This window comes from Zea mays, chromosome 3 (genome assembly GCF_902167145.1).
Source record: "Zea mays cultivar B73 chromosome 3, Zm-B73-REFERENCE-NAM-5.0, whole genome shotgun sequence".
NCBI classification, from domain to species: Eukaryota; Viridiplantae; Streptophyta; class Magnoliopsida; order Poales; family Poaceae; genus Zea; species Zea mays.
In genome coordinates this window covers 123,423,535-123,450,050 of record NC_050098.1, presented here as the reverse complement: position 1 = coordinate 123,450,050, position 26,516 = coordinate 123,423,535, and the positions used below count along the sequence as shown (strand labels likewise).

The 26,516-nt window shown below is 44.2% G+C and overlaps 2 protein-coding genes across 8 annotated transcripts; both read right to left on the bottom strand.

Moving 5' to 3' along the window:
* Positions 1 to 298: 298 nt before the first annotated feature.
* LOC103650490 (NAC domain-containing protein 21/22) lies at positions 299 to 4,784 on the bottom strand. 2 transcript variants are annotated; one of them, XM_008676077.4, is made up of 3 exons: positions 3,946 to 4,784; positions 1,255 to 1,547; positions 299 to 1,121 (listed from the first exon to the last, which is right to left on the bottom strand). In XM_008676077.4, exons 1-3 carry the CDS (start codon positions 4,130 to 4,132, stop codon positions 582 to 584), a joined length of 1,020 nt encoding a protein of 339 aa, XP_008674299.1. In that variant the 5' UTR covers positions 4,133 to 4,784; the 3' UTR covers positions 299 to 581. The 2 variants fall into 2 exon arrangements, with proteins under 2 accessions (XP_008674299.1, XP_008674300.1); XM_008676078.3 differs by having other exon boundaries at positions 299 to 1,118.
* Positions 4,785 to 8,481: 3,697 nt separating this feature from the next.
* Positions 8,482 to 17,656, bottom strand: LOC100216669 (S-adenosyl-L-methionine-dependent methyltransferase superfamily protein). Of its 6 annotated transcripts, none has more exons than XM_008674023.3 (13): positions 17,442 to 17,656; positions 17,249 to 17,344; positions 17,089 to 17,172; positions 16,272 to 16,346; positions 16,082 to 16,162; positions 15,388 to 15,515; positions 15,068 to 15,301; positions 14,760 to 14,934; positions 13,914 to 13,997; positions 11,847 to 12,194; positions 9,745 to 11,153; positions 9,324 to 9,611; positions 8,482 to 9,217 (listed from the first exon to the last, which is right to left on the bottom strand). In XM_008674023.3, the coding sequence occupies exons 1-11, from the start codon at positions 17,586 to 17,588 to the stop codon at positions 10,950 to 10,952; spliced, it is 1,656 nt and encodes a 551-aa protein (XP_008672245.1). In that variant the 5' UTR covers positions 17,589 to 17,656; the 3' UTR covers positions 8,482 to 9,217; positions 9,324 to 9,611; positions 9,745 to 10,949. The 6 variants fall into 6 exon arrangements, with proteins under 6 accessions (XP_008672245.1, XP_008672246.1, XP_008672243.1 ...); XM_008674024.3 differs by having other exon boundaries at positions 9,759 to 11,153; XM_008674021.3 differs by having other exon boundaries at positions 9,324 to 11,153.
* Positions 17,657 to 26,516: the final 8,860 nt, after the last annotated feature.

Below are 26,516 nucleotides of genomic sequence, written 5' to 3'. Positions count from 1 at the left end.
CAGTGCAGTGGAAAGCCAGTGCCCAGGAGCCCTCACTCAGCTGACTGCTTGGTTAGCATGATTGTCATCGCAACAATACACATCGGAAAAAGAAAGATGGTGTGGTAAAGAAGAGATGCTCGGATGTGACTGTCATGCCTACTTTCCTGCATAAATGGCATGATTGATTGGGTTTGGCAGCCACTGTTCTGTCTTCTGTCTGTTTACCATGATGATTCTATGAATGTGCACTGTGTCTCTGAGTGAGTGAGTGAGTGAGTGGTGTCAAGTGTGATCTTGGGGTTGAGTTCAGGCACAGTAAAATAACCAATCTGAAATTCTCCTGATCATCGCTCATGACATACGACCTCTGCATCTGAATGTGTACACACACTTGAGCAGCCATCATTATATTACAGAGTTCTACTCCTTGCCTCATGGCCTTCGTCCAAATCGATCGGCAGCAACCAAAAAAATGACGCATGCTCTACTCCTTGCCTCACACACAAATGTTTCACCACACAATTATGTATATATGTATGTATTTCCCATAATATACGCAACCAATCACATACTTAGGTTCGCTGCTGAACTAATGTCCCCTAGAAGTGATTCATCCAAGCGGATGAAGCGACGACAGCGCCCGCGGCCATCTCGTGCTGCAGGCTCAGGCCCGGCGCCACCGCGTCGCCGCCGAGCTGGCCCAGCACCGCCTTGAGCAGCTTCTTGTCGCCGTGGAGAGGATCGAAGCAGCCACCCAGCTCAGGCGGCAGCATCGCGTGGTCTAGGTAGTAGCTCGTCGTGCCGTGGCTGCCGCCTGTGGCCATGCTGGGCAGGTAGCATGGCTGCGCTGCTGCTGCTGCGGCAGCAGCTCTAGAGCTGGCAGTGTTGTTGTTGAAGCTGGAGAAGCAGGGCACCTGCTCGAGCGCGCCGGCGGTGGCGTGCATGGCGGCCTGGAGCTGTGCTAGGGTGGCGTCCGTGTCCATGCGAGGTGGCAGCGGCGGCGGCGGCGGGGTGGCTGGCGCGGTCTCGCGGCCGCCGTTGCTGGCGACCAGGCTCCTCGAGCTGCCCCCTCCTGCGCGGCCTCCTGCTGCCAGTTTCTTCTTGCAGATGACTCTGCACAGCACCCAATCTTCATCCTGCTGGTGACATGCATGATGACAGGAGAAGGATCGATGGACGACAACGAAACAGTTAAAACACCCCCGGTCAGTTCGTCGAATTAATGGAGTCTTAACTTGTCGTTTCATCGAATAATGGATCGACCGATTTTACCTTGGAGTTGGATGAGGAGGGTTGGTGATCAAGAAGAGGAGCAGCTGGCTCCATCCTGTACTCGTGCATCACCCACTCCGTCTTCCTGCCCTTGGGCGCCCTCCCCTGGTAGAACACGAGCGTCTTGCGCATCCCCACCAGCGCGCCTCGCCGCGCCGCCACCACGGGTCGGTCCTTCCCCGTCGCCTTCCAGTACCCGGACACCGTGGCCCGGTTCGTCCGCTGCCCCGTCGCGTACTTGCGGTCCTTGAGGCTGAAGAAGTACCACTCCCGCGGCCCCACCGACGCCGCCACTGCATGACCATCATGCGCACACGAGAAGAAGAAGGAGGAGGGGAATGATTCAGCAAGCGACGCCAGTTAATCATTCATTCATTTGTTCTTGGCACAATGACACTGGCTGGCAGGTAGGAGACGCTGTTCATGGGCAGTGAGTGAGTTGTGCAGCACATCATCATCATCATGCATGTAGTAGGATTCTTGTGGTCACCATCACAACCACACGCTGTAGCCTGTACTATGTGGATGCTGAGGTTTGGAGCCACTGCTAGAAATAGCATGGGGGTGGTGTATGTATGTAGCCCGCCCATGCATAGCTTAGATTTGGGACCTTCTGCTGCCAGTAGTGTGCTGATCCGGGCATCAATTCACAAGAGGGGAGGGACACGTGACGTGATGTGCAGACAGAGAGAGAGAGCGTGCTGGGAATCTGAGATCTCATGCGTAAGGCGTGATTTGCAGTTTGTTGCTTTCCGATGTGCATTTTTATTTAACAAATTAGGAGGGCCACGAGCTCAAGATCTTTCAGTTCATCAGCATGCATGTACGATTATTCTTGCAGTTTGTACGGCATGCAGTCTGTGCACAATCAAGGCTGCTTCCCCGGCCGTACAATATAATATAATCGCCGTGTAATCAAAATTACAAAAAAAAACCAAAAAAAATTATACTTATATTTTACTCTCTCCGTCCTAAAGTAGTATTCGGTTTAGCTATTGATTTTTATATCTACTATATTCAAATAGATGATAATGAATCTGGATGCATGTATATAAAACACACACATCATCAAGTGTTGTATAAATATATTAATTATCTAAAACGGATATGCATCTGAGCCGGAGGGTATTATAATATATAGTATACTGATACATAAAATTTTGAATTCTAATTTACCCGATAATGTTAGAAGAAAAAAACAGAAAATTTTGCTTCTGATAGTTGCACGCACATTAGTTTTTCTCTTCTTCCATATTAGATTAAAATATACTATATATATATATATATATATATATATATATATATATATATATATATATATATAGTCAATGTTTTTTTTAATCAAGATCAAATGGTGAGAGGTATCTAGAACGAACGCAGGACTACGAGACGGAAAGCATTTTGGACACAAGCTAAAACAGGTCGAAGAGAAGATTCGTTGGGCAGACGTTAAAAGGGGTTGGCCGTAAAAAGGTTGCCATTCTTTAATTTTGTTTCTCTTTTTAAAGCTCAGTAGTTGCTAGAGTCTAGCTATTTGGCAGGCAGCAGGACGGCTTCACCGGCTTAAACAAATCGAGAGATATACCATATAGCAGAGGGTTGTCGTTCCTCGCGGTGAATTTAGATGAACTCCAAATGATTCAAGTTAATTTTACTCTTCTTTTTAGATTGGCAAAAAGCTCGTCCAAGCGACGGACGCTTGGCTAGCTTTGTTAGTGTGGTCTTGTGCATATCGAGAGCGCAGTACGTGTACACGCGTACTCTGATCGTGACGTTGATATTATACCACCGCGCGCGCGAGAAGGTTTCAGAAACAAACAAAGAAACCATCGTGTACAAATTGGATAATTACAGCCGACGAACGGAAAACAAATTAAATCGATGTGTTTTTCAATTAATTAATGGTGTGTGTATACCTACTGCTTAATTTTAGTTTGACCTCCGACTTAAAATACAGCTGGTCATAACTATTCATTGTTGGGGAGGCGTCATCAATAACAAGCTAAGTCAAGTTCATGGTAACCAAAGAAAAAAAAGAAGCTAGAGGAAGAGGTATATAAAATATATACCGAGTGAAGAGGAAGACAAGGAAATGATTATAAATAGGCATGAAAACGAGATCGATCATGAATTATTTCTAAAGGTTTAGGTAGCAACGTCGATATTACTATCCTAGCTAGCTTGCTGACGAAAAATAAAAGCATGTAGGAGAGTGTGATGTGTGTGCAGCAGTTTAGTGTATGAACAGCACATTTGGCCGGGGACTCGTGTGGTGTTTCTCTTGACGCTGAAGCAACAGAGGATCGATCCCAAATAGCTTTATTCTGGAAAATCATGATTTTTTTAAAAAAAAACAGCAGAAAATAAGAGGCTGTGTTTTATTTAAAAAAACGGAAAAAGCTGTGAGTTTTGATCGTGGACTAGAATATAATAAACAGGGACAGATTTAAGGATCGTGTTGTGTCGAGCAAGCTAGGGAAATTTGACGTGTGTGATTTCTCTGCATCTTTCTCATCTCCCTGCGCATATATGCATCAACTTGGTGCAAGTATATCATGGAGGAATTAATCAAGGAAGACGCACAGCTAGCTAGCTTTTATTAGCTGAGAAGAAGGTCGTAGAAAAAGAAAGGAGCGCTAGCAAATTAAAAAAAAGATTTATCTAGCTACTTGCGTGGACGTACGTACTCACCGGGGAGGTCCCATGGCTCGACCTTGTTGAGGTCGACGTCGACCATGGGCGGGCGGCAGCCGGAGAAGCCGGGCTTGGCGCCGAGCTTGGGCGCGAGGTAGTCGCAGATGAGCTCGTCGTCCCTCGGGTGGAACCGGAACCCCGGCGGCAGCTCCGCCTCCACCATGCTCAAGAAGCTCATCGACATGCTAGCTGCCCTCTCGGTCTCTCTAGCTATATCTGGATTCTTTTTCACGAGTCTCTCTCGACGAGTTGCGAGGCCAGCAGAGACGATAACATCGAAAGGAGCTGGGCGAGACCGAGAGAGAGAGAGAGAGAGATGAAAAAGGGGGTTCTCGGAGAGGAGTGAGGAACTAGCTAGCTAGCTAGGCAGCTAGCCAAGACGACGAAGAAGAACTGATGAGCTGTGTGCTTGTGCCATGTGTGACTAGTTTGGAAGAGGGGGGTTTATATGGTGGTGTGGGTCTCCCTCAACCTCCACATCTATCTATCCCCTTTTTCCCCCCTCTTCCCATTCTGCCTTTTCATTCCAGAAATAAGGGCAGCACGCACTTTCTTTCTGTAGTACAAAGGGGACTAGCTCACAGCTCTCCATCCCCGTCTCCTCCACATGCATGTATATGGCACACACCAAGGGAAATTTCCCTGGAATACATATATGTGTGCAACAAAAAGAAGAAGAAGAAGAAAAAAGAAGTGGCCGAAGAAAACGAGAGGAGGATGTATATATGTGTGTGTAAAATTAAAAACACGGAGGCCGCCTTGGAACCAAACTGGAAAAGCCTGGATTGCTGCTATCCACCTCCACCATGTGGACGATCGCGCCATCTGTCGCCTGGGGTGTGGCTGCTGGCCTACTGCTTTCCAAGGAAACTGAAAGGTTAGAGTCTGTCATGTGTCAGCTATTAGGACAAGTTTAAACATTATAAAGCCATAAACATTATAAAATATTTTACCAGCAGCAATATATATCTTATTGGCAGTAGGTGCTATATACCGTACGTCCTGCTTAGGACAAGTTTAATTTTTTTTCTTCTAAAAAAAGAACATGGTGTAAACCGAGACCCTCGTGCACGGTGCACGGCACAGGTGCGTACTCCTATGAATGAACGTATCTATTCGCGGGATTGAAAGTCATATCTCTTATCTCTAGTATACTTAAGTACCAGTTTCAACGGTCATCCCGCGTTATCTTTTTACAAATAACTCCTTACAGCTATTTAAAATTAATCTACCGCCCGTCCGGTCCGCGCAACCAACCTCCAGGCCGGCCCTTTAGTCCGTCGGCTCATTTGATTAAATCAGCGTAAAATGTTAAAAACGGTGTAGGAGGTGATGTTCGAACTCATGCCCTGATGGAAAAAGAATGAGGTGATGTTCAATCCATGCTCTGATAGAAAAAGGGCGAGAGACACTAGGTGAAGCTGTCTAACCAGTAGAACATAATGATCAAATGTTTTTAATATTGAATATAATTGTATATATGTATATACATTTTTTGTAAAATAAAAAAATATAATCATGTCGGGATGTGCCAGCACTACAGGCCGAGGCTACAACCCAAGCACAACACGACGTTCTTGGCTCTTGCAAGCATTAGGTTGTTTCTGAGACCATATTGGCGCAATGGACTCCATGGTGTTTGAGGTTGCTGAATTGGATGGAGCAACAATGATTTGTCACAATACTGTAAAATGAAAGGTTATTTGTTGGTTTTAAACGTTAGTAATTGCTACGAAGTAGCATAATTTATATGGAGCGCATCCAATTTTTATTGATGTCTGACTTTAGCAACCACTCCATATTTTGATCTATCTTTTTTATAAGTTTGAGTTCATGTGACTTATTTTAGAAACTTGAGCTCACAAACTTTCTCTTATTTGGTCTCTGTATGGTGGAATTATGTTATTCTATAATTTCTGTTTGTTCAGTTAGTCGTTGTGAACTCTCTTCTAATCGTTTACTTCATTGGCTGTGTTGTACCAAGACATATTGGATGGAGTAAACAATAACATCAGTTAGCCAAATCAAAAAAAATATTATACGGAGAGCGGAGACAATCAATAAAAAATCTTGAGATTTATTTGGTGGATAGTTTACGTGAATATTATTGTAAGCCGTCGCAACGCACGGGCAACCGACTAGTATGTATATATAGGGGAGATTTTGAAAGCCTTGTGTTTGGTAGTAGATAATTAGTGGGCTAACAGTTACTCTGCAGGTGTCGTTGTGCGTGGGCTAGGTCAAGTCCACATCCAAGATTGAAGAAAGATGCAGCCATAGAGATGATCGATGGTGATTGCCACAAATGCTAGTTAAGCACTTAACTCGGTAAAGAAGAAACACAAGGACAAAATACAAGCGCTCAAAGCAAAGAGCAAAGGTATATCTAAGATATTTTTTTTCAAAGTTGGCAGGCACGCTTGCGAGAAGAGGAGGGAGCGCTCTCGGCGCTACTATTAAGCACACTAGACATAGACATAGAACTCAAAGAGCATATAATTCAGTACTTTAGCTGTAATAAGTGTCACAACTCACACTAGACAGGGAACTCAAAGTACTAAACTATAAAAATTATTAACGGGCGCACTCATGCGTAGGGTGGTAATAAGGTCTAAATTTTACACTATAAAATTTAATTTAAAGATCGAATCGGATTAGAATCAGACTCTATTTCTATACATTTTTGAACTAAAATTTATTAAGCCGCGAAGAAACATATTTATCATGATCCAGTACCACCCTTCTACTCATGTGAGCCATCAGCCATCGCCCATCAGTATTGGATTTGTCCTTTATTCATCCACTCTAGTTATCACTCTTCTATCGAGAATAAAGATCGTAATAAAAAGTAGTTAGAGACAGGAGGGACGTATCCTAGGTACTTAGGCTTGATTTATACATAAACAAATGTATGCGGGGTTTGGTTGTTAACTAATACTCACTCTGTTTCTTTTTAGTTGTCGCTGGATTGTGCAAAATTGAACTATCCAGCGACAACTAAAAAAAACAGAGAGAGTATATTTTTCCCCGGCTCGAGTTCGACTTATCCAAAATTCAGGTCAGATTGAGAAGACTAATCAACTTTTAAAGACTGCGGCTACTGTGTGTACCCATTGCGAGTTTTGAAAAAAAAAAGTCAAAGACAAGCACCGCAAAGCGCCGTGATGCGAAGGGGCTTCGGAGGATCGGGTCATGAGGCGAGTGCTTAATTTGCGCCGTGATCAATCGTTTCCCTTGTAATCTAGTAATAAAAAAATAATAAGGTCGTGCCAGCTGGCACCGTCGTCAAGCTCATTCCTGGCAGCGTGAGGAGAGCAGTTAGTTAAGGCCGTTCTCCTCTTCGCACCTACTACTACCTTGTGCTTATTAAAGCTGGCGATCGGACGAGAACCGGGCTCCGTTCACACCTACCACTACACTGCAGCACGCACGGGCTGAGGGTGGTAGCCATGAAGCTCCTCCAGACCCTCAAGATTCGGATAAAAAAAATTCCAAGCGAAATCACTGGGGACTAGGACGACTAGGACCTCTCGCGCGCGCACACACACACGCAGGCACGTGGCGTTGCAGAGAAGGCGACACGCGGCACCAGCTCCGGCGAGGGACGCGCCCGCCCGCCCACCCACGGATCGCGTCGGAGCCGTGACGAGGCCGCCGTTTTCCTTGTCAGCATCTTCTCTGTGAGAAGGAAGAACACGTAGCCGGTGCAGGGGATCACGTCCCAGCCAGCCAAGCCAGTGGCATGTGTGATGCATCCGGACGGGAGGGCCTCCTCAATCCTCATGGAGGCGGCATGCGCTCGGTGCGCCCCCACCCGTCCGTCACACCAACCACGCGCGATCCCGTCGCCGCGGCGGCACCGCCCTGGCCCCGGCCGTTGCGCAGCCGCATCACGTGACCAATACAGCAAACCGGCGCTTGCCATCCCCCCCCCTCCCCGACGCCACGAACGCAACGCGCAGGCTCGCGTCGCGACAAAGCAAAGCGCGGTCGCAATCAGCCCTGTCGACAAAACGAAAGTTCCAGGCTTCGAAGAAGAAATAATATTTGTTTTTGTTTTAAAAAAATATATTGCACAAACAAGTAAACCACACTGTAAAAAGCAAAAAAAAAACAGAGGTCCCGTGTCCAGACAGGACCGGCCGGTCTTCTGGAATTGACCAACACATGGGAGGGAGTAGTCCCGTCTCCCGTGTGCAGTCTCCACTGCCAGATTCGGAGATTCCTCTGCCAGTCAAGTCACCTCACCAACGGGTAGGGTGTACAACACACATGATCATTATCAAAAGCCACTACCGACCTAACCCATAGCACCCAGCAGCAGCGAGTGAGCGCGGCCGTGGCTCCTCTCCTCCGAAAGCTCCTCCAGGCTCACGTCCATCTTGGACAAGTCAAGCGAGCTCCCCCACCAACAAAACAAAACAAAAAAAGCGGTAAAACTCCTTTTCCGGCACATAATTCCTGCCGAGAGAGAACCCAAAAGGGTGGCGGCGGCGATAAGAAGAATAGAGTAGATGGCGGCACGCAAATGGAGAGATGCCATTCCGCGGATCTATCCAATCCAATCCAACAAGTAAGGGCTTGTTCGGTTAGCTCTCAACTCAAACTTCTTCACAATTTTTTCCAATCCCATCCAATCCATGTGTATTGGGAATAACCGAACAAGCCCTAAGTAGAGACACCCAACTGTTCCTGCAAGGCCTGGCCTCGCGATGAAAACGAACAGCAGCAGCAGCAGCAGCAGCAACGGCGGGAGGGGAATTTATGCAACCAATCTGAGAGCGACCCGGAAGTGAATGGAGGCCTGACAGCGACAGCGCGACCCTCGTCCCCGTTTCTGCACGGCCTAATAACATTAACACCCCCCATTTGCAGTAACTTTTAACCTGGACCAGCCAATCAGCTCGCGCCAGGCACGCGCAAGGCCTTTTCCGCGCACAGTGGGATAAAAACGACGCTCCAGATCTCGTCTCACCATGAGATATTGCGCTACCATCAACACGAGGGCGGGGAGCTTCCAGGTCAAGAGCTGTGTGCCGTCCGTCCGTTACCTCTCCCCCCGCTCCGACGCTGCTGGCTGGCAGCATCGGTGAAAAGCAGCTGGAATTGACCGGCGGCTTCGCTGCGCACCTCCGCGTGCGCATATCTGGATAAGGGTTCGAGGACGGAAGGGCTGCGACGGCTCTGTCCACTGGACGCTGATCCGTCGTCGTCATCGTCGTCGCAAGTACAGGCGCCGTCGTGCTCGTGACAGCGGCTGGCCAAAAATCTGCGAAACGAGGACCAAGGAAGATGGTAGACTGGTATTAGCTCTCTCGCCTTCAATGCCACGTAGAATCCAAGGGTTTTACTTGACACATGGAAGTAAAACCAACCAATCAATCATTGCCCAGAGTTGATAGAACAAATGACAGATTGGTGCTCATGAGCTACCACCATGGTGAGAGCACGGTCAGTACAGGGCCTTTATCGGTCTACCGGTGGTCCAGGAATTATTCTGAAGACACATATGCCCTCCTTCCTATTGAGTCTTGACCACGAGTGGTGAATAAGCCCAAATAAACGGCTGGTCGGTCAACATGGAGGATTTTTGCGCCTGGAAGGTTTTCCTGGGGCAGTGATTTCACCAAACTCCTTTTTTTTTCTTCTTTACGGTGCCAAGCCTGCAGCAAAAGAGCAGAAACATCTCACAGGTTTGCTAGGTTGGTCTACAGACTATTCATATGACAAGAACAGTAAGTAAGTCAGACCACCGAAGCACTAAAAAAAATTTGTATAAGCAAAGCGATGACAAACCCGGAACCACAAACCATGCTGATGAAATGAAACCACGTGGGCGGCGGCACATGCTCAATAAATTCCAAGTCAACCTCTTCTGCTGGTCCGTCTTTCAGCCAGCCTACCCACATTGGTGGCATGGCATGGCATCACATCAGAGATCCTGCAGGGTTTGATTTTTTTTGTAGATTTGCATGTAAGTAGTCAACGTGGTTAGATTTTATTTCTTTTATGACACGTCACAGTAGGTTTGCAGGTAAATAGTTCATTTGGTTTAGGCATGATCTGTCCCTCCTCCCCTTGACCCCTGCCAACCCCTGCTCAATTGACTCCAGATCACTGGTTCTTGGATCAGACATAACTTGTTTCAACTGCCAACCCCTGCTCAACTGAACCAATGGAAGCAGTAAAAATAATGAGGGATAATATGTACACAAGTTCTCACATAGTTGCATACTTGCATAGAACATTTATACACATTGCAGGATATATATATATAGAGAGAGAGAGAGACATCATCGTTCCATAGCAACTTGTTTCATGATCACTTCAGGAAACAAGCAAGCACCATGGATAGATTGTTGACCTAGCATTTAGTGGATAAAGGCACACTATTCAAGGGCAATATCTTGCAACTAGATTTGGAAGATCTTGTCTACTTGAGTTTTCCTTTCTTACCTGTAGAAATACTGAACGTCTCAAGTAGGCTAGATAGCCTGTCACATTCTTCAAAGATCTGAACATCACACAAGCAACAAAATACACTCCGGGAGAAGCTAGGATGCAAAAAAAGCGGATCAAGTACATATAGACAGGCTCTGGGGGAAGTGGGGGGGGGGGACAAGACATGTACCAGGTGATTTGAAAGGGAAATGCATTGCCCTCACAATTTCAAAGACAATACTATCTTCAGGTTTTTTTTATATGGGAGGACAGCAATACAATTAAAATAAAGCACACCCAGTGCTAGAGGCTTGGATAAGGGATAAACCGAGGCAAGCCTCCCACGCAAATGCGGAGAGGCTGCTTCGAAACCGTGACCTGGTGATTCAGTGAGACAGCTCTCACCTCTGTATCAGGCCTGCCCTTCTAAAAGGGACAGCAATACAATAACTGTATCTAAATCGAAGAAGTTCTGCCATAAGACAATAGTCTGGCTTATAGTTTGGTACCAACACACCATCCCATCAACTGCATATCCTATCATCAGAAGATTTACCATGTCATGCTTCTGAAGAATTTGCACATAACTTCCAAGCAATTACGGCCATGTTCCTTGGAGAAATGGTAGGATCAAACAGAGGAAACAGCAATGCTTCAACTAGGTTGCTTCGCTCTTGAAGATACAATAACCGATCAAGTAAAATATATGTTTCCACCAGTGGACCTAAAGCAGCTCGAAGGCACCAAAAGGGACCTATATATTCCTTCATGAATAAGAAAAACAGCCAGATTAGAAATTTGACATGATACAGAGTGTATCTTTTGGTGCTAAAATATCAGGGGGGGAGCAGTCATATTTCAATCACTATGCTTTTATTTTATGACTATAAAGCAGTTGGAGGCATTTGGCCGGACATGTTTTCTTATTAGATGATGTTCACATTTATATGGTTTGTATTAGCATAATATGTTGGAATAATTGTTGCTCACTTCTATTCCACGTCTGAGGCACTTGTTCTAGATTACTGTCATATAAGCAACACACTGTTAATCTGCCTTATATTTGTCTTCTTCCAGTATTAAAACATAAAAAATTACTACGATCTGCATAACTCTTTTGATACATGCTTCACCAGCACACCTACCAGAAATGATGTAATTCCAATAAAGTACTATTGAATAAATTGGTAGCCATAGTGTGTTAAAACTGATGCGGGATGGGAGCCTCTGGCACCGGATCTGCCCTTTTTAGTGTGTAAAAACTGAAATAACCTCAGCAAGCATACTTATCAATGTCTACCAAGGACCTTTTTTTAACGCATTGTATAAGACAGAGACAGAATAAATAACAATAACTCACTTCTATTGAGAACGAACAAATAAGTGAAAATAATCAGTACTTGTAATTATACTATAACAAGATAGCATAATAAAAAGGGTGTCCCGATAAAACCTACAGAGAAGGGTTGCACGTCCTTCCATATTTCAAGAAGACTCGTGTCTTCCACTGAGCCACAGCCAAGGCGACCTAATCCAGATAATGTGAAATCTTTGAACAGGATGAACTTTTGATGTGCGTTCTGATGGATGTCATCTGGCCCTGTGTCAACTTCATGTATGACTGGATGAACATCGTTTGTGTTCTTGTTTTGTTCCTTTAAAGTTGAACAGGAGAAATCATCATTTTTCTTTGTAGTCATTTGTGATTCCACAACTTTTCGAAGCCTCTGACGTCGAAGAGCTTTTCCTTGCCTTCCAATTGATGGACTCAACCTTGACACTTCTGGAAAATATTTCTCAAGTACCTACAGCAAAAACATCTAATCAAGTGAAGCCATAAATTTGAATGAAAGAAAAAAAACAAATTGCTAGTTTACAAATCTAAAATCCGAAAGGGTCAAACTGAGCAGCTTTATCTTCCTTCAAGTACTACCAATAAATTTTGATGCCATAGAACCAAAATGGATCTTTATCTTCCTTCAAGTACTACCAATACCAAAAAAACTTCTAACCTGAAATTATATTTAACATATTCCCGAACCATCAAACACTTCCATATTCATAGGGCCCAAGGCGTGACTATGTAATCTAAACAGGAAACAAAAAACAACACACCTAAATGTTTGGCACTGAATTCCTTGATAGTCCTGGTGGCTTGGTAGGTCTGGAAACACCGTAATGCATGTATGTTTGAGAAGATGAAGCCGAATGTTCAGGAGGTAATTAGTGCTGTTAACACGGAATGAGGTTGCTGTACTGTGGTAGGTTCTTGTCTGACTCGTGTACTTTTTTATCAACCTTAATGAAATGACACGCAACTCTCCTATGTATAGTGTGATATTCTGACCCCTGAGATGGTGATATCCTGACCCAAGGTTTAATAGAATTAAAAGAGTATCCATACCAATAAGTTGCATTTTTTTAGAAAGCATATCTCGAAAGAACCTCTAAGTTAAGCGTGCATGGCTTGGAGCAATTTGGGATGAGTGACCGACCGGAAAGTTTTATCGGGTGCGCATGAGCATGAGTGAGGACAAAGTGCGCACAAAAGAGTCGTGTTGGTCAATGAGGACAATATATGATCCTAAAGAGCTGCCAAGAGTAAGTACCGCCGGTCCAGGAGTGGACGGGGTGTTACATATAGGATGTTCCTAAAACATCCGAATTATATGACAAATCTAATATTTTGACATAGATATGAATAGAATTTGGTACTAATCTTTAGCCATGTTGTTAAGCATATTATTGAAAACAAGAATAAATTTTTAGTGCATTATTTTCTCTCCACAATGAAAAAGGTGAAGAAACATCCGAATAGTATCCATATCCGAATTTTATATTAATTATTTAAAATAATATAGAACGAATTTGAGATTTAGTTTTTATGAATCCTAATAAGCTCAATTCTAAGAACAAGAATATAATTTTACATAACAAATTATGTATCCTATTTGTTCGCAATCGAAGAAAGAAGACCAAAATTTTAACATCTGAATAAATAACCAGATCCATCCCTACCTATGTAGAGAGAAAAAAATGTTTGGCACTTGAGATCATACAAGAACCAACAATTGGTATGCAGTGAGGTTAGCGTATCAGCACGTGTGGTGAATGTAGAAACTATGTGGTCTTTCCAAGGAATCTAATATGTCAGCTTTCTAGGTAAAACCACAAGATAAATTAGAATTTAGGAATGCAATAAAAGCTGCTGTTGCTGGCCAGCCTATAAGCCAGCTTGTGGTTTCATGTTCATCAAGCTAGCTGAATATTACATTGAAACTGTTTCTTAAGCACGGAGAGGAATGCATATCATGAAGTCAATGTTATATAAATGAGCTGCTGATACAATGCAGCAAGGTAAACAAGGTGTACTGATTAGCAAGTCCACTATGTCCAGAACCTTTCTTCAGAACAATATTGAACATGAGGATAAATGAAGTGATCAGATATAAAGCATCCAGTGAAATAGCCAAAGTATAAATGAAAAGTTTGACTAAATACTTATTTGAAATAATAAAATTTACCATTTGAAATGCAGCTCGGAAGGCATGTACATCAAAATTTTGCAATGCAATGTCCATGGTGAGATTTCTCCATCTCTCTGCGCTCTAACATGATTAAAAATATATTAAATAAAAGAGCTTTGCACCAAAAATCCAAAATATCAGTATGTTATGATAATCTCAAAGGATGTGTCCTTAATAGTATGTATACCAAAAATGTATAAATTTTTCATGCTGCAACTAATTAGTTCAAACTGGAGATATAACCAAAGTACACCAATTACCTAACACACAAGTGATGTCAAAAAATCGATGCATTATTTTTACTTTCATTAGGTCAGGTAGCTGTTAGCTCTATAATGCAAATTATTTTTACTTGCATTAGGTCAAGTAGCTGTTAGCTCTCCAGTAAAAAAAATAATGCAATATTAAATACATTTATCCTAACATAAACAGATTAACACAAAATTTTGCTGAGGGGAAGAAAAGTATGCTGTAGTGTGTAGTGTAGGAGAATAATGTTTTAAGCCGCAAAAATGCAGACCATACAAGTATGCACAGAGGAAATACAAAACAGATTAATACAAAACTTGCAGAGGCAATGAAAAGTATTCTGTAATGTTTTTAAGCCAGAAAATTGCAGACCATACAAGTACGCACATAGGAAACAGAAAACTTCGATAAGCTTGTGAGGATTTTTATTTCTAAGTCAACCAAACAGATAACTCTATTTAGTATATATTCTTTATTCTGAGTGCTTTCAAACGTATATATTGTTTATTCTGAGTGCTTTCAAACATGAATTTCAACAATACGAGATGTCACAAAAATAGCAGGCAACACTAAGATCATGAACTGCTATCATACCTGACATGCAAGGTCACGGATGCTTTTCCCAAGTACCAATTCAGAATGTTTGGCAGCCTTGCTCATAGGAAAACCAGGGCAGGTATCTGTGTCCTCATAAGTATCCTCAGAAAGCAAGTTGTAACAGCAGCCAATGCTTACCAATGCTTTTACTTGTTCACAGGACACAAAAACTCTGTAAAAAAGAATGTAATATTTGAAGGACTTTCACCAAGGTGGAAAATACTTATATTCAATATGCAACATTTAGCGAGCTTGGAGAAAGGACCATGCTCCATGGCCATGTTCTCAACTTCGCAAATACCAACCTTAGCATGTTAACTGAAAGATCACCACATGCATGAAGACCAGCCAGGATTAATGGAGGGGTGCCCTGAGTTGATTCCTGGATTTGAGTGATTTTCTTAGTAGATGTTTTAGTATCTCTCACATGTTCTCCATTGTCATCCTTACATGCATCTAATGTGACTGCTGCCAATGTGTCACTAGAAAGAACATGACAGGTGACTGCCCTAGGTACCATGAGCAGTTGCTTCTCCACACTAACAAAAATAATAGGCACAATTTATACCATTAGATAGGAATCCAAAGGTAGTAGAACTCAAATTAAACTTGATGAAGGTTGCACCATTTAGCAGCATAGTGCTTCTTTATTCTTTCTGCACGAGCAATTGTAACTGATGCATGGTGTGATGAAGCATCTATTGCTACAACACGGAGTTGGTACTCAAAAGATAAGGCCTGTGCGAGATAACCCTGATAATCAAATAAGATGGGAAATAAGATAAATGCATGACACAACACGTTACTGCTGATACTAGGTTAAATTCAATCATTTCTTTCATTTAACAGCAACATAAAAAATAAGGCATTGCCATGCAATGTCTACAACAAAAACCAGATAGCTTGACTTGTTCATTTGTTTGCAGCTTGCAATTAAGTCAACAAAATAACAGACCAGACCATGTAGAACATGTTCTTTGTAGGTTCTGACTATTTAAAGATGAGTAAAACAGTCCATAATTTGGACTCTTAGCATCCAGACTTCAAGAGTATCATGCGATAAAGGCATAGTTTATGAAATATGGACATGTATAAAGCACAGTATATTGCTTTTCCTCGGGGGCAGTATATTTAGCTGGATCGATTGGGGCATTCTTGCTCGGGATTGGTGATGAATGCATAAACCTAACATTTAAGATGGCATAATCACAACCAAAAGGAATAAAGAGGGATGCCAACTGTCCAAGTATTAGAAAGAAAATTATGACTACTAGGAATCTGGTTACAATTGCACAGATGCTAGCATGCATATGACATACCTGGCCAGAACCTACATCAACCACTGTCTTGGCTCCACACCTCTTTGCAATTGCATGAACCACAGCAGCTAGATTTTCAATCTGAATAAAGCAATTTCTTCAAACATGAGAGTTCAAATAACAACATATTTGCAGGAAAAAAAAGAGGACATAGAAAGTTCAACAATCAGTATGAAGCCGAATTACCTACTTCGTGCTTCTTCTTTGAGTTCATGCCCTGAGCGAGAACAGTGCCAACTGGGGCTACATGAATGTCAGATACAAGCTGCAAATTTCCAAGGAAAAGAGCATATAAGATTAAAGCATGTTGACAAAATAGACAATCGCTTAAGTCGTAACCAAAATGACAGCAAGGTGATCCAAGCTCCACTGCCTGTTCTAGCAGCGTTGCAGCTACAGTGTTTACTGTTTAGCACCTTACACCATCAGCCGCAGCTGATAGGGATGAAAATAGATATTTATTCGGATATCAATTTTTTGATCTTTTTTCTTTGATTGCGAATATATACAATATAAAATCTGCTATATAAGTTTGTATTCTTATTTTTAGCATTGAATTTGTAAAGGTTTATAAAAGATAAACCTCAAATTTATCATATGTCTTCTCAAATGATAGATATAAGATTCGGATACAGATATTTTTTCACCTTTTTGTTGTAGGGAGCAAATAATGTATAAAACTATTTATCCAAAAAATTATTATTATTTGTAATACTGTGCTTGATAACATAAAAAATATTAGCATTAAATTTCATATACATCTATTTTAAACTATTAAATTTTTCCTAACAATTCAGATACCCACTTGCACCCCTAACAGCTGATGCTGCAAAACCAAGCAGCCGAACGTCTGTGCACTGAAACCAAGCAACGTGACTGCGAGTGGAGCGCCTACAGAGAACTTGGATATAAAGTGCACAAACTCAAATGCTGCTGAAACACAATATTCTCCGTGTTCTATCTGTACCGAGATTAGTTGATAATACAATTTATTCAGGAAAACCTACCGATTGCGGAGCCTTCTGCTCCCGTGGAATCACAAGCGACCTAGCAGTAAGCACAAACTCTCGCAGTGTAGCAGGCCAGTGCTCCTTCACACCAACAGAAAGTAAGATCCATTAAACCTCCAACCAAGGGCATAAACTAGCAACGACTAACTCGAACTACCTGGACGCATCCAGATGGCAGCTTGAGCAAGCTCTCGACGGGCTCCCGCCGGAGGCACTCCATCCACTCGGCGTCCACTAGCTCCCACAGCCTGTCCTGCGCGACCAGGAACACACAGGACACAAACTCTCAGCAAACAAACCCTCCAATCGGCCGACTAGCCTCCGAAGAAATCACGGGCGGGGATGAGGACCTTGAAAAAGTTGACGACGTGGGCCTCGAGGAGCGGACGGTGGCGGCCGAGGAAAGTGGCCAGGGCCTGCATCCACTCGCGGGTACGCTCCGCCGTCTCGCAAGAGTACGCGCCGCCGCAGCCGACGCTCGCCGGAGCCGCCGCCATCGCGCGCGGGGGAGAACAGGCGGTGAGAGAAAACAGAGCCAAACTTCCAAAAAGTAAGGTCCGGTATTCCGGTCAGACCAGCGAGTCGGGCTGCTTTCCAGAGCTCTCTTGTTGGGCCGTGTTGGGCTCGCTCAGGATGACCAGAAGGCTTGTTCGATCACTGGTCTCGTTGCTTGTTTCTTTTTTTTTCCTTTTCTCTATCTCTATATCTTTATCTTTATCTTTACTTCTTAAGAGTGCAACGAGGGCGTCCACACCCCATCGTGCCCCCGCCTGCAATACTACTCACCGAGGCCTGTGCCCCAGACCCCGCCCCGACCTCCCACTCCCTCACCGCGTGTTTAGCTCCCCAACGCTCGCCCTCACCACTGCCGCTGTTGTGCGCTCCTTCCTCCCTAGAAACCCTCGCCAACGCGAGGTCGTGCCTCCGCCACTGTCCTCCCCGGCCTCGGTGCCCCCACCCCCGTCGCGTGATGCCCGCCAGTGAATTGATGCCCCGCCGCAACAGCCCGCGTCCTCACCCAACGACCTGCCGCGAGATGCAGGTGCTAAACCCTACACACATCTCCTTCTGCCGCCTCCTTCCTCAGCCTCATTGCAACGGAGTCCACCTCTTTCCTCCGCCTCCTCAACGCCCACTCCCACCTAGGCCGCCTCCTTTAGGAGCTCTGGGGTCAAGACCGCTCTGGCGTCCGACCAGGAAGGTCTCCCTGCGTCGTCGTTGTCTCCTGGTGGCGAAAGACTCACAGCAGCAGAGTCCACCTCCTTCCTTTGCCTCCTCGATGCCCACTCCCACCTAGGCCGCCTCCTTTAGGAGCTCTTAGGGTCAAGGCCACGACACAAGTGGAGGGTCGTCGCTACTGTCAACTCTAACGTCGCAATCCCTGCACCCTCTCCTTGCCCCACTCACTGAGCGTTCGCGAGCCTGCGACCACCACCGTCGTCTTCGTGCTGCCCAGATCCACCCAGCCGGGTGTGGCACTGCTCAAGAATACATGTACAGACGCGACGAGATGCAGCCCTCGCCCACCTCGTGGAGGACTCGCTCCTGTGTCGTGCTTACGAGCACTACCGGTGGCCTTGCGGAGGACGATTCGACTGAATCCGGTGGAAGTCACCATGGTGTGGTGTCAAATGGGTGAGCTCCATCGGGCTACGCGTGGGTTTATATGATTTTAAATCTTAAATCAGGTCTTCAGTGATGATTTATGTTGTTTTGGTGGTTCATTCTTTCAGTTACCAGTTCGATCTGAAACCATTGTATTGTTCTTTGTTGCTCTCCCTATTATGTAGAAACATATCTCTACTACTCTATAAGGAGGTAACATGGGCGTCCACAGCTACACCAATGCCCCCATCCCCGTCCCGTCTAGCCCGCGCCTCTGCCTCCCAGGATTCTCACGTCGCGCCTGTCACACCCGGGTTTCGGGGCAACAAGACCCAGGCGCGAACATAATCACCAGGTATGCTGGGACCAAGTCTCACACATATAATGAATCATGGTACAGGATCGAATGTCACCTCTTTACTATATAATAGGAGTTCTGTACAAAATAAATAAATAATTACATTATAAGGAGACAACGACCCAGCAACCCAAAGTTGACTAGGAGACGGCGGCCTAGATCTCTCGCGAACTCGTCACAACATCCTCCATGCACCTCATCCTGTGGTACATGTTCTTGACCTATGGGGGGTGTGAGACAGCAAGAGTGAGCTCACATACGTTCATAGCTCAACAAGTTGTGGGGAATAATGTGCATGAACTCACCAAAGATGGGAATTTTCATATGAAGTGTAAGGCTCATCAATAAAATAAAGGCTGAAGCTGAGCATTGCTTTTATAAGTTGGTCAAAATTTTATTAGCAATTACTAAGTGTAAGTAAATATCAAACCATAGTAATAATAAATAAAGTAATAAATAAATAATCCCAATGTGATGTAAATGACAAATTGAGTTTTAATTCTATAGATTAATCATGTTAGTGTCCGAGCTGCTCATGACCGTGAGCACGGCTAGTATACCAGTTTTACACTATGCAGAGGTTGCACATCTTTACCCACAAGTCATGTTACCCATTTGCCAAGACACGACCAATCCCATACACCTCTACCGAGGAGGCGAGGCAGGGTAACACTACGAGGCCTTTACAAAGTTCCACTAGCTTCAGAAAACCCGCTACAGTTATATAGGAAGCTCCAGTGCAGGGATCCCTCGCTTGACCGCTATCGCAGCAAAATCAACCCAAGGACCTCCCTACACTAACCACTCCCCTACTGCCCTTGCCCCTATCGAGTAAGGTAGTCATCCACTAGCTTTCCTAGTTAATCAGCCAAGGGCATCCCATACTACCCTTGTGGTAGCACTATTTTCCCGGGTGGTCGTTCCATGTTCCCATTAACATAATGATCTTAACATGGACAGTAATAATAAAAAGATAATAAAGTGTAATCATGAATAGTGTCTCTCCATACCCAAAACCACAATAAGCAATAGCAAGTACTACCCAAAAATATTTAGTGGCAAAACAAGGTATAAAGATAGCCAAAACTGGGGTAACCTATTGGATCCCATCAAAATTAACCTATGCAGATCATTATGATTAATAAGAACATGGCTGGGTAAAATTAAGTGATCAAGGGCACAACTTGCCTTCAATGAGCTCCTGCTCAGCAACTTCTATCTGCTAGGCACCAAGATCCTCAGTAGCTTGCTCGTCTACTCGCATCAATACAAACATACATAGTATAGCAAAAATTAACATCACACCAAACAATAGAACAAAATGTGTAATAATATTCTACACATTAAAATAAGATCCTAGGAACAGGAATCATTAATTTTGGAGTTATGGATTTTAAATTATGAATTTATAAAGGTTTTATGTGCTTGATATATAATTAAGTGAGAAATTAATTTTACTATTGTTTTCATGTCAAAACAGAGACTCTAGGTGATAAACAATAATATTACAAAATTTTAGAAACTGAAATGGATTAATTTAGACTTAGTATGAATTTTCTATGAATTAATTAAGTTCTAGAATTCTTTTTATATTGGAAATTCATTTTCTAAATTCATTTCTCCTATTTTCTCTGAGTCCTGGGTTGCGCACACAATAACAGAGAACCCAGGGTCTAACTCATAAAATTGCTTAAGACTCAGTTTTCCTCCCGCACAGGACGGCGGGTTGATTCTTGAAAAGTGGAGGGGCTCTTGTGCAAAGATGTTGCGGCGGAGGGGTATGCCTAAATCTGGGCCGTGAGACCTGAGATGGAGGGCTCGGATTAAATCCACATACGCACCGAACCGGTACGCAGTGAGGACCGCAGGATCAACTATCTACGACATAGATTTAATATGGCGAAGGGTTATGGAATCACCTAATCGTGACCGTCGATCCAAACGCATGCGGCCCCGATCTATTCCCGAACGGATATGAGTAGGAGCTAATCCCCACCGTTGATTAGAGAACCAACAGTGCCCAACCTCGTCTTCTACCTCTAGTTAAAACCCTGGCGGCGCCGCCCATCTGCTACGGTGGTACGCTCTCGGCGTTCGGCAATCGCCCCAAATATGCCCTAACTCAACCCCTGAAAGGGTCCTACTCTATGCGGGCGCCTACATGAATCGGATGGACGAATATGTACCGGCGATTGAAGTCCCGACGATGCTGGCCACGCGTCGATGCGGTTCCGCGGGGAAGACCCGACTACGGCGAGAAATTCTTGCCCAGTTGATGTCGCGCTCTCCCGGCCTCTGCTCCGAGCGTGATCCGTGCGACCACACGAATGTCCAGGATGAGGCAGTCGGAGTAGATGGGCGTTGATGACGCGGTTCAACGACGGCGGCAGGTGAACTACCGGGTTTCTCTCTGGTGGCGTCTGGAAGGAGGTGCAAAGGAAGAAATGTTTCAGCGGGACGAGGAGAAGGGGAGGTCGGCCGAGAGTCTTATGCCGCCTAGGTCGGGTAGTGGGGTCGTTCACGGAAGCCGAGATCTCCGGCGAGATCCTCGCGCGAGGTGGGCGCGGTCCGTGCGGAGAGGTCTATTACGCTCCTGACAACTGGGTCCCAGCAGCAGAGGTCGGGCGCAAGGTGGCTGGTAGGTGGGTCCAGCGAATCAGGCGTCTAGACCAAGCACTCTCACCCATCGAGTAACCGAGGGGTCCCGCCTGTCAGGTCCGCGGCGCATAGAGAGTGATTGACTGCCCGGGGGCCCCATGTGTCGGCGCGGGTGTGGAACTGGGCTAGCGCGAGGTACGGTTAGGTGGGCCGAGGGCGAAATTGGGCCCAGACACTAGGGTGCTCTCTCTCTCTCTTTTCTTTTATTTTTTTATTTTATGTTTCCCTCTTCCTCCTTTTCAAATTCAAACTCATTTCAAATTTAAATTCCATTATTGTGGAAAATTTATCCTCAGTTTTATATGGTGCCATTAAAGTACTGACTTTGAAGATACATATTTTTATATATTTTTCTATAAATTCCATATTCTTTCTCTTTCTTTTCCTTTTCTATGTTATTTCCCAAATTCCTAAATTGTAACTTACGTTAAATTCAAATTTGGATAATGATATATTTTTATTAATATTGCTGGTATTAAATGCACAAACAAATAAATCCAATATGATGCATAGGTTATTTAGGTGTCTTTTGTTAATTGTTTATTTGTTTAAGTGAGGTTTTTCACATGTGATGGTAAATAGAGATAACACACATATATAAAAGAAATAATTTCTCCTTTTATATCTTCTTACAAATTGGTTATTACAAATCCTACCCCTCTTACAAAGAATCTCGTCCTCGAGATTTAGGAAGGACTAGGAAATAGATGGGGAAAGTCTATGCGTAGTTCTTCTTCTCTTTCCTAGGTTGCTTCATCTTCTCCATGGTGGCTCCATTGCACTTTGCACATTTTAATCACTTTACTCCTCGTGACTCGAGTCAAGGTATCAAGAATCTTGATAGGATATTCTGCATAAGTCAAATTATCTTGGACAGTAAGATCCTCCATTGGTAGCTGCTCTTCAGGTACCCTGAGACATTTCTTCAGCTGAGATACATGGAAGACATCATGTACATCTACAAGATGATTAGGTAGTTCCAGTTGATATGCAACCTCTCCCACTCGCTTTAGGATTAAGAAGGGTCCAATGAAGTGAGGAGACAACTTTCCTTTGACTTTAAATCTTCGCATACCCCGGAGTGGTGACACCTTCAAATAGACATGATCACCCTCCTTAAACTCTAGCAGTCTTCTCCGGGTATCAGCATAACTTTTCTGCCTTGACTGTGCAATACTCAAATTCTCCCTTATTTGATGGACTTGCTCCTTTACCTCTTGTACAATTTCAGGTCCAAAGAACTGCCTTTCACCAGTTTGATCCCAATACAGTGGAGTCATGCACTTTCTACCATATAGAGCCTCAAACGGGGACATCTTCAAACTGGCCTGGTAGCTATTATTGTAAGAGAACTCCGTATACGGTAAACTCTTATCCCAACTACCACCATGTTTAAGAGCACAAGCTCTTAACATATCTTCTAGTACTTGGTTGGTTCTCTTGGTCTGCCCATCAGTTTGGGGATGGTAGGCCGAACTAAAATTTCAATCTTGTATCCAAGCACTCATGCAACTTCTTCCAGTACCGAGAAGTAAACTGTGATCCCCGGTCTAACACAATCTTCTTTGGCACACCATGTAAGCATACAATTTTGTGCCATGTATAACTCTGCTAGCTTGGCTCCTGAATACGTGGTCTTCACTGGAATAAAGTGGGCTACTTTAGTTAGCCTGTCCACAATCACCCATATAGAGTCATACCCAGCAGATGTGCGGGGTAATCCCACAATGAAGTCCATGCCAATCTCTTCCCATTTCCACTCAGATATCTTAAGCGAGTGCAGTAAACCAGCAGGTCTTTAATGTTCCGCTTTCACCCTCTGGCAAACATCACATAGTACAACATGTGAAGCAACATCCTTATTTAGTCCATACCACCAATACTTCTGCTTCAAGTCCTGGTACATCATAGTACTACCAGGGTGGATAGAATAAACTGAGTCATGTGTCTCCTTCAATATGGTTTCACGAAGACTATCAATATCAAGAACACAAATCTGATTCTTGAACCATATCATGCCCTGCTCATCCTCCGTGAAATCTGGACCTCTATCTTCCGTTATTAGATCCTTAATCTCCTGAATTTTGGCATCACCGATCTGACCTTTTCGTATTTCTTGCTCTAAGGTAGGTTCTACTTTGATGGTAATTCCTTCAGTATGGGCAACTATCCCCAGATTGAGCCTCTCAAAATCTTCTGCTAACTCATCGTGTAACTGGGTGACAATAGCTGCATGGACCTGCCCCTTCCGACTCAAAGCATCCGCAACCAGATTCGCCTTGCCGGGATGATAGTGAATTTCTAGGTCATAATCCTTGATGAGCTCCAACCATCGGCGTTGCCTAAGGTTAAGATCCTTCTGAGTGAAAATGTATTTTAAGCTCTTGTGATCAGTGTAGATTCGGCACTTGGTTCTCATAATATAGTGTCTCCAAATCTTGAGAGCATGCACAACGGCTGCCAGTTCTAATTCATGAGTGGGGTAGTTCAACTCATGATTCCGCAACTGGCGAGATGCGTAGGCAATGATGTGTCCTTCCTGCATAAGCACACATCCCAGGCCTTGGCGACTTGCATCACAATATATATCAAAATTCTTCTGTAGATCTGGCATAATCAGTACTAGAGCAGCCATCAACTTAGATCTCAACTGATTGAAACTCTCTTGGCATTCCTCAGTCCACTTAACTCCTTGCCCTTCTCCAATAATGAGGTCATAGGCTTAGCAATCTTGGAGAACCCTTCAATGAATTGCCGGTAATAGCCTGCGAGTCCCAAGAAACTCCGGATCTCCGAGACTGTACTTGGTATCTTCCAATCCATTATCGTTGTTACTTTAGCCGGATCCACAACAATTCCTACTTTGGAGATGATATGCCTGAACCCTAAACCCTAAACCCTGAACGTGAACAGTGTACGGACAGCGCGCACAGAGTCAGAGCAGCGCTAGAAGGCGCTCCAGATAGTGAATAGTGACTGTCCGGTGCACCACTGGACTGTTCGGTGGCCCAGTTTTTTTAGAGCTCCATCGGTCGAACCCAAATGGTTTGTTCCACCGCATAATGTGTTCCACGTGTCACAATTGAAGAAGTGTCTTCGGGTTCCTGATCGAACCGTTGAAGTGACAGATGTTGTCCTTGAACCGGACTTGACATATTCTGAGCACCCTATTTGAGTCTTGGATCAAAAGGACAGGGTTACCCGGAGAAAAACTCTCAAGTTCTACAAGATACAGTGGAACCAACATTCCGAAGATGAGGCTACATGGGAAACTCAAGACTTTTTAGATAAGAATTTCCCAGGCTTTTTAGCCTCTTGTAATTTGTAAAACATGTATAGCTGCTATAATAAAGGAGTGATTCCCAAGCCACCCCTGCCTTGTACCAGAAATAAGGAAATAAGAATGTGACACATTTCCTTTTCCATTACTTACCCTAGGACTTTTAATCTCGGGACGAGATTCTTTTATGGGGGGAAGGATGTAACACCCATGGTGTTACTGTAATTAAAACTTGAGCATGACATCATAAGCATTGGCATTGCATATGTTTGACACACCTAGAGTGCATTCACTAGGTAAAAATTTCAAACAAGTTGTATTGTTATAACACTTTGCAAGTAGAACCCTGGATAGGGAACTTAACCCTAAATAGGGATTAAAGGGGTAAAACATAACCCAAATTGAGAAAACCTAAAAGCTTTAGGGGAGTAGTCATAAAATGTTTCCAAGAATAAACTTGAATCACATTTATACCCCTGGGATACCAAAAACCCCATTTGAAACCCTGGAAAACCCTAAGTCCAAACCCTAGGGGCCTATGTGCAAAGACAGTGCACATTTGGACTAAAGTGTAAAAAGTACAATGTCAAGACATATAAAGTCCCATGGTTCACATTTGGAAAGGTTTACAAGCCAAACCCTAAGTTTTGGAATGATTTGCAAAAAGGACCCCAATTGAGAATTTACTCTAAGTCCGAATTTCAGATTTGTGGGCTCAACTTTTGAGTCTTGTAACTTTCAAATACTAGGGTTTTTGCCCTAGGCTACCACATCAAAGTTATAGACCTAACATAGAAGAACAACTTTTCTTAAGAGCATAAGCATAGTTGTTAAGAAGAATTTGGAAATAATTAAGCCTAAAGCTTGGCTGTCAGGCTGGTTCCATTCTGAAATTCAGATATTCAGTGTAACAGAGCCAGCTTTGAATGTGAATTCAACCTTGATCTAGTGCTCAAATGAGTTCAATCCCTATAGTCGAATTATTGATGGTTTATAGCTCTACAATTTTGCTGCAAAGCTTGGGATGAGTTGTCATTGGAAATTGAGAGTAAATCATGCTCCAAGATGTTCTGTCAGTCGACTGAATGGCGATCGCCATGGTACAATACCTGGCTGGATCAGACCAAAAGATCTCACCGCCGATGAAATCTCGCCGTGATTCGTGTCACCGGCGCCAGGATTCACACTCGGGGTGGATGGATAACGTCGCGGGGTTAAGGATCCTCGCCGCCGGTGAGCTGGAGGTCACTCCGGTGACTCACCGTCGTATCCCCTCCTGCTTTGCGGCTGGCGCGGATAGCTTCACCGGTGAACCGCCGCCTCTCGGCCTTGTGCCGCGTGGCTTTGCCTTTCCACCGCGACGCCGTGACTCGCTACGGCTGTCCAATCGTCGCCGGTGAGCTCGCCACGACTGAGGACACGAACCCACTGCGCCATGATTCTTCTCTGTCTCCGGCCGCCAGCTCTGCCCGGCCAAATTGAGCGCCACCGTCGAAGCCCTCTATAAATTGATGGCCGGGGCAG